At 49.1% G+C, this 8,976-nt stretch overlaps 1 protein-coding gene across 1 annotated transcript in view; it reads left to right on the top strand.

Moving 5' to 3' along the window:
- LOC138793961 (olfactory receptor 52K2-like) overlaps positions 1–64 on the top strand; it is a 1,002-nt gene extending 938 nt beyond the window's left edge. The window contains exon 1 of the mRNA XM_069972728.1: positions 1–64. This exon is cut by the window's left edge and continues 938 nt beyond it. Coding sequence (XP_069828829.1) covers positions 1–64 — 64 coding nt within the window.
- Positions 65–8,976: the final 8,912 nt, after the last annotated feature.

Raw genomic sequence — 8,976 nt, 5'->3', positions numbered from 1 at the left:
TGTATGTTCTACCCATGTCTGCTCCGACGTGAGGAAGACTCATAGTACACAGCATGCAACTTAACACAACCTCCCATGACAACATCACTTCCGGCACTTTAAGGTGGACAATAAAACGTTTTGCCTCCTACCTCATCCGTCACTAATATGATATGAGGAGGGAAGGAAGCCCCTTCTCCTTCTACTTGGGTTTTGTTAGTGACCACATTTCCTTATGTTCCTTGTAGTTTCTATCTTTTTAATAAATATTTTCAAAAATAAAAAAATTGAGACTAAGACAAGTTTTGTAAGATACAAAGGGTCAAGCAAAGGGCATGACTAAAAAGAACAAACATTTGTAGAGCAAAAAAAAAAAAAGTGAGTATGAGTTGGGGGTATGTGGGGAACACAATCTTGGAGTAACCCTTGTTCTCCAACACTATGGACTATAATCCCATTGTAACTAATGAATAACCTGAGAGCTTCGTATGTGGTGTACGCTATTTTCTGTAAATGTGGACATCATTATATTGGAAAAAGCATACGCTCTTTATACTAAGGTTATCTGGCTGGGGAAAGCTATATATAGATCAAGTATCTATAAAATAATAACAATCATATGCTTGGCTCTCCTGACTCCTTAGGTGTCCTCCTACGGGTCTCCGGTATCCCTGCTAAATGCTGTTGCCTCTTCCGCTCCTGAGGTGTCCTCCTACGGGTCTCCGGTATCCCTATTGTGGGTACACCTAGTATATGTCGGAATACCTTTTTGGAGCTAATGTGATGTATACCTTCAATGTAGCCTCGGCACAGAATGTAAAGGGGACACAAATTGCGACAGACATGACCAGGCACATCCATGATGGACACCAGGCACATGCTCTTTGGTCCTTACTTCAGAACCTCTCAGCATGACCAGCATATACGTTGCTGGTATTATAGCTTCTTTCCTGACATCACTCATCCTGTCTCTATACAAACTCATATGCCAACCCTGTAAAGGAGTGAAAACCAATGCCCAATCACCAGCATAGGAACAACCAGGGTGGTCCATGACCCGGGCATGAACCCAGTTACAGTGACAACCAACCCCTAACTATATGTCTGGACAGTCATGAGTCCTGAAACTAAGGGCACAGGGCGGGGGGGGGGGGGGGGGGGGCACCATCAGGATGGGTAAGTAATTATTCTACTTACCCATCCCGATGGCGCCCCTGCAGGGCCCCCTGTCCGCAAGGAGCGCTCATAGTTACCTGCAGCAGCACTGACATTGGCTCCCTCCCTGTCAGTGGTGGCAGAAAGTGGTTTGCCTGCGGTCACAAGAGGCCACGCTCTCCTTGTGGTGCTGTTGCCGTCTCTCTAGTGACGTCACTCGAACGCCTGCACCGGAACTGTAAGGAGAGGCCAGCCTCTTGTGGCCGCAGGCAAAGCACTGCCTGCAGCCAAAAGAGTGCAGAGAAGAGGAGACGCCCCAATCAAGGTGAGTATAAGTGTTTGCTTTTTTTTGTGTTATATGATATATAGGAAGGGGAGCACAGGGGTCTATATAATGGGGGGATCACAGGGGGGCTGTATACAAGTTGGGGAGCACACAGGGGCTATATACTACTGGGGGAGCAAACGGGGGGCTATATACCACTGGGGGGGGGGCATACAGGGGCTATATACTACTGGTGGAGCAAACAGGGGTCTATATACTACTAGGGGCAGCACATAGAGAGGCTATATACTACTGGGGGAGCAAACGGGGGCTATATACTACTGAGGGAGCACACAGGGGTCTATATACTACTAGAGGCAGCACACAGGGAGGCTATATACTACTGGGGGAGCACATGGGGGGCTATATACTCCTGGGGGAGCACACAGTGGTCTATATACTACTGGGGGCAGCACAATGGGGTCTATATACTACTGGGGGAAGCACATAGTGGTCTATAGTACTGGGGGCAACACACAAGGGGTCTATACTACTGGGGGCAGCACACAAGGGGGAAGCACATAGTGGTCTATACTACTGGGGGCAGCACACAGGGGTCTATACTACTGGGGGCATCATAGCTCTTTATACTACTGGGGGAGCACACAGGGGGTCTATACTACTGGGGGAAGCACATAGGAGGTCTATATACTACATTGGTGCAGCACAGAGGGGCCTATATTATATAGGGACCTTGCTACTATATTGGGGCACAGAGCATACCTAATTATTAAGTGGGGACACAGAGGGGGGTAACTACTATATAGAAGTACAGAGGGGGGTAACTACTATATAGCGGCAGAGAGGGGGGTAACTTCTGTATGTGTGGGAGCCTAAAATGTTTCTCTGGCAGATTCTGGAAAAAAGATTCACAGCCGGGGGAAAACTTCAAGATGGCCCACGCTGGATGGAGTGAAAGAAAAGGTGAAAGGCTCTTATCAGAGAAGACACCCCCTATGAGTAAATGGATGTAACTGCACTCTGTTATAGGCTTGTAGTGATAGGGGTCATGGTGTAGTGGTATTATGTAATGGTATCATTGATGATATCTTTATAAGGTTATAAGGTAACTACCGTATGTATTGGGCTTCTTACAGTGTGGGGGCATATTCAGGGCATTATACTGTGTGTGGAGCTCCGATTCTGATAACACTGGGTTGGGGGGGGGGGAGCAAAAAAGGGAAGGGCGGCGGCCCACTCTTGAGGGCTGTGCATCGGGCCCACCAATGTATTAAATGGCCCTAGATGTTCGTGACATTAGCTGCCATGACAATGTATAGATACAACCCTAAACCACCAATGACACCCAGAAACGCTGTTTCAATGACACCGACAGTTTTAGCTGAGGATTATTCCCATGACAATGTCCTCAACTAATTAAGACAAAGCCTTAGGGCCCTAATACACGGCCAGATGATCTCCTAGATTAGCTCGCTTAGGCCCCCTTTACACGTCCGTGTCAGTTTTTACTGTCAGGAAATCCTGATCAGGAGGCCTCAAATGTCATCAGGAAAGTATCAGGATTTCCTGACAGTAATCCGTTTTTACCTTCAGGAAACCATCAGGAAAAACCTTCAGGATTTCCTAATGGAAGAAGTAAAAATAGGACATGATTGAAGATGTAGTTCTGCAAACTGGATGGCCACAGCTTACAGAAGTACAACCCCCATCATGCCCGGCTGACAGGTCATGATGGGAGTTATACTTCTGCAGCCTGTGGCCATCCAGGTTGCAGAAGTACAACTCCCATCATGACCTGTCAGCAGGGCATGATGGGGGTTATACTTCTGCAACCTAGATGGCCACAGGCTGCAGAAGTACAACTCCCATCATGGGGGGGTCCGTCGGGTGCCGGGCGGGGCCGCACACCTGAGGTCCGGGGGGGGGGGGACACATGGCACAGAGTGCCGCTGGGTGAGGGGGCCGTCAACCTGAGGTCCGGGGGGGGGGGGGGGCGGCGGGTGCTGCTGAGCGAGGGGGCCGGGCGGGGGCCGCCAACCTGAGGCCAGGGCAGGTGCGGTGGCAGCAGCAGGACCCGGTGCACACCAGGACGCGCGGCACCAGGGAGCAGGAGGACGAGGGAGCCGGGTACAGGGTGAGTTGTGGGGGAGAGGGGTATAGGCGGTGGGGGGTGAGTAGGCAGTCCAGAATCCCGGCCACTTTCCTGATGTACATCAGGAAAGTGCCCGTGATTCCGGCGCTTCCATAGACTTCTATGGGAGCGTCCGGGCCGGAATTCCAGACAAAAATAGGACATGTCCTATTTTTTCCGGATCATTTTTCCGGAACGGACACCCTTCCGGAGAAACCCGGAAGGGTGTCCGTGCCTAATTAAAGTGTTTGGGACCGGAAAACCGTCTGGATTTCCTGATAGGAAATCCGGGTGGTTTTTCCGGACGTGTGAAGGGGGCCTTACTGAGCCCATACACTGCCCGATAATCAGGCAGCAAGTGCTGCACGGACATAGTTAGCGATGTCCATGTAGCCCTTGTAAAAAAAAAAAAAAGTTATGTAGAGGTATGTAGGATTTTTTGTTACACAATCACCGGCCATCTGGCCGGTCTGGTCTCTGCCCAAAGAAAAATCAGCCAATGATCGCTTCATCGGCTGATCATTGTGTCTATTACACAGAGCAATGATAGGCCAAATTGGCCTGATTCGGGTGATTATTGCTCCGTGTAATAGGTCCTTACACAGTTTCAAAAGTCTATTGATTAGAAGAAAACATTAATCAACTGATCAGCCAGAAGAACAGTCCAGAGGAAGGTAGGAAACATCCAATAAGGAGCCATCGTTTTAATTGATTCTGTGAAAGTAAATTGCATCTTCATCATGGCTGACCGTCCATCTCAGGGCCACATCTACATATTTCCACCTGATAGAGACCATATACTCATAGAGAAGACATTTGTAGGTAACATACAAGGCCACATCATCATGGCCAACTGCCCATCCCAACATCTACATGTTTCCACCTGATGGAGAACATACCACCGTAGAGAGAACCATATGTGGGTACCATATAAGACCACATCTTCTCCATGTCATTCAAGATGTCTCTTGTTTTTACTTAGGAACCTATGAATGTGATATAAGACGTCACGCCTCAGCAGAACATCACCATGTTATTTCCTGCTCAGTTTATCCTTCTGAGGATCCCGGACCTTGAACATCTCTACGGCTATCTTGGGCTCATCTTTACCATGGTTTATGTCACCTCTGTCATAGGAAACTTGACAATGCTCTTCATCATAAGGAGCCTCTATGAGCCCATATACTATTTTCTGCAACTTGTCATGCATTGATCTCATCTTGTCCAATTCTACTTCACCCAAGATGTTGGGGATCCTATGGGTGAACTTTCAATTGATTTATTCTGAGGCATGCCTCAGATGTTCTTCCTCCATTCTAGTGCCATTATGGAGTTAGAGCTACTCCTGGCTATGGCTTTTGATAGATATGCCACCATCTGTAACCCTCTAAGATACACCTCAATACTGACCAAATGCCTAATAATACACATTGGCTTGTTGACCATCAGTAGAGTGGTGTCATTGGTGATACCATTACCTTTCCTCATAAAAAGGCTGCTATTTTGTTCAGCACACGTGATCCACCATACCCCCCTAACATGGATGAAGCTTAATAAGGAGAGAAATGCGAGGGGGACTAGATGGTTTCTGTCCCTACAAAACTTTAATTTCAGTGTGGAACACAGGCCAGGAAAATTACAGGCAAATGCTGACGCCCTGTCACGGGTACACTGTCTGTGGGGACAATACGCTCAGCCCTCCGGTCTGGGGGGATATGTAGACATGTCACTGGTAGAGTGTTCGAGGGGGTGTACATCTCACCTAGGCTGATACATAACGTGAGATGGTAAGTCCGGAAGAGGTCGGTTGCTCAGCAGTGATATGCTGCTGAGTTGTTATTTAATTTTCCGGGCCAGATTTACTGGAATGGCGGATAGGTTGGTAGTGGGATCTGCCATTCCCTCCCCCTCGATCCAGTGTGGGTTTTGGGATCAGGTGAGCTCTGATCCTAATCAGCCTGAGAAGGTAAAAGGTGGGCTCAGTGTACAGGTCCTCGCTCTCAGACAGGAGTGATCAGCCTGGGTGTCTGTTTGGGAGCAACCTGTGAACATAGCCTCTGCTGGAGCTAATACACACCTTGCGGTATTCAGGTGAAAGACGTCCTGTTTTCAAGTGTTAGATAGGTGAAGAAACCTGTTAGTAAGCGCCTAGACAGGCAAGACCTTTCTGTTTGTTTTGTTCTTAAAAGCACGGTGTTGCTGTATTTCTGTTTACTGGACGGTTTATGCTGCAAATAAATGCCAAGTTGATTTTTTATAAGTCCAAGCCTGATGTGAACTGTGTCCAAACACACCATCCCCCGGGAAGATCCCTACAATGGATACAAACATACATACATACATGGATATATACATACACACATACATACATACATGGATATATACATACACACATACATACATACATGGATATATACATACACACATACATGCATAGATACACACACACATACATACATACATACATAGATACATACATACATACATGGATAGATAGATACATACATACATACATAATGGATACATGCATACATACATACATACATTCACGCATACATACATACATACATACATGGATAGATACATACATACATGGATAGATACATACATACATGGATGGATACATACATACATACATGGATGGATAGATACATACATACATACATACATGGATAGTTAGATAGCTAGATAGATACATACATACATACATAATGGGCTCCAGTCACTTGTCCTCACTAACATCTTCCCAGGAATGGACAGATCACTGATAACACCAGTACACTCTTCTTCTGAAATCCTCCGTGCTGTCAGGAAACCTGTTTCCTTCCCTATTTGCACAGTTCATTTTATAGAGGCCAAATGATTCTCCACAGGCAAAAAGACTGAAAATAAGATGTAACAATAAACTGGAAAACGGCCTAAGGTGAGAAGTAGAAGAGTCGAAGAGAAGCAGCAGTCATGGAGGAGGAGAGGAGCAGCAGTCATGGAGGAGGAGAGGAGCAGCAGTCATGGAGGAGGAGAGGAGCAGCAGTCATGGAGGAGGAGAGGAGCAGCAGTCATGGAGGAGGAGAAGAGCAGCAGTCATAGAGGAGGAGAGGAGCAGCAGTCATGGAGGAGGAGAAGAGCAGCAGTCATGGAGGAGGAGAGGAGCAGCAGTCATGGAGGAGGAGAAGAGCAGCAGTCATGGAGGAGGAGAGGAGCAGTAGTCATTGAGGAGAAACAGCAGTCATGAAGAAGGAGAGGAGCAGCTATGGAAAAGGAGAAAAGCAGCAGTCATGGAGAAGGAGAGGGGCAGTAGCCATGATGGATGAGGAACCACAGTCATGGAGGAAGAGAGGAGCAGCGGTCATGGAGGAGGAGAAGAGCAGCAGTCATGGAGGAGGAGAAGAGCAGCAGTCATGGAGGAGGAGAGGAGCAGCAGTCATGGAGGAGGAGAAGAGCAGCAGTCATGGAGGAGGAGAGGAGCAGCAGTCATGGAGGAGGAGAAGAGCAGCAGTCATGGAGGAGGAGAGGAGCAGCAGTCATGGAGGAGGAGAAGAGCAGCAGTCATGGAGGAGGAGAAGAGCAGCAGTCATGGAGGAGGAGAAGAGCAGCAGTCATGGAGGAGGAGAGGAGCAGCAGTCATGGAGGAGGAGAAGAGCAGCAGTCATGGAAAAGGAGAGGAGCAGCAGTCATGGAGGAGGAGAGGAGCAGCAGTCATGGAGGAGGAGAGGAGCAGCAGTCATGAAGGAGGAGAGGAGTAGCAGTCATGGAGGAGGACAGGAGCAGCAGTCATTTAGGAGGAGAAGAGCAGCAGTCATGGAGGACGAGAGGGGCAGCAGCAGTTATGAAGGAGCAGAGGAGCCACAGTCATGGAGGAGGAGAGGAGTAACAGTCATGGACAAGGAGCAGCAGCCATGATGGAAGAGCAGAAGCAATCATGAAGAAGGAGTGGAGCAGCTGTGGAGAAGGAGAAGGGCAGCAGTCATGGGCGAGGAGCAGAAGTCATGGATGAGGAGAGGAGCAGCTATGGAGAAGGAGAAGGGGAGGAGCAGCAGTCATGGAGGAGGAGAGGAGCAGCAGTCATGTAGTCATATGCAGCACCCTAAAGCCAGTGTAGCCATGATGAAGGCTCAGGGGCCCAATGTAATGCAGGAGTGGCCCACTGGAGCCCCCTGATGTGGTGAACCCAATAGCAGTGGCTAAGGCTGTTACGGCATTGGTTACGCCGCAGATGACAGCTGTATCACCACTTTTATTTTAGGGTGAAAGTTCCAGGCATGGACAATGTTATATGTAATGATGAGCTGCTGGTTAGTGTTCCCAATTCTGCTGGCACTTCCTGCTGTAAGAGAGGGAGGTGGAGAGGGAGGTGGAGAGGGAGGTGGAGGGGAAGGTGGAGAGGGAGGTGGAGGGGGAGGTGGAGGGGGAGGTGGAGGTGGAGGGGAAGGTGGAGAGGGAGGTGGAGAGGGAGGTGGAGGTGGAGAGGGAGGTGGAGAGGGAGGTGGAGGGGAAGGTGGAGAGGGAGGTGGAGGGGGAGGTGGAGAGGGAGGTGGAGGTGGAGGGGGAGGTGGAGAGGGAGGTGGAGAGGGAGGTGGAGGGGGAGGTGGAGTTGGAGGGGGAGGTGGAGGGGGAGGTGGAGGGGGAGGTGGAGGGAGGTGGAGGGGGAGGTGGAGGGGGAGGTGGAGAGGGAGGTGGAGGGGGAGGTGGAGAGGGAGGTGGAGGTAGAGGGGGAGGTGGAGGGAGGTGGAGATAACAACACACTAGAAGAAGGACAAAACTACTTCACTCTTACCCTGACGGACGCCCGACATGTTTATTACACACTATGACATTTCTCTCCATGAAATAAATGTAACCTGCTCCATAAGACTCCTAACATTCCTACAATAAGGTTTCCCACCTGTGAAGGAACAAGGACATAGAGTAAAGAGGAAACAGTGGTGATGGCTGAGGACCTGAGTGTTGGCCCCATGATCGGCCTGGTCATGGCTGACATGCTCGCCCATGTGGTTCATCCTCCAGCTGTGCTGAAATTTATTGCCATAACACAGTGCTTCTCAGCTCAATTCCTCAGGCCTCACCAGCAGGTCATGTTTTGAGGATTTCCTCAGTGCATCAGGTATTATCACAGGTGATATCATTATACTCAGTGCATCAGGTATTATCACAGGTGATATCATTATACTCTGTGCATCAGGTATTAGCACAGGTGATATAATTATACTTAGTTAGGGATGGTCCGAACCTGCCGAGGTTTAGGTTCATACCAACCCGGACACTCGGCAATGATTCCCGCTGTCTTAAACCTCTGTGGAGAGGGTGGATAAAGCGGGAGGACCGCCTGGAAAACCGGGATAAGTCTATGGCTGTGGCTGTATCCCGGTTTTCCAGTCAGTCCTCCCGCTGTATCCACCCTCTCCATGGAGTTTTAAGACAGCGGGAA

This window comes from Dendropsophus ebraccatus, chromosome 5, assembly GCF_027789765.1.
Source record: "Dendropsophus ebraccatus isolate aDenEbr1 chromosome 5, aDenEbr1.pat, whole genome shotgun sequence".
NCBI classification, from domain to species: domain Eukaryota; kingdom Metazoa; phylum Chordata; class Amphibia; order Anura; family Hylidae; genus Dendropsophus; species Dendropsophus ebraccatus.
This window is presented reverse-complemented; position numbering and strand designations above follow the sequence as displayed.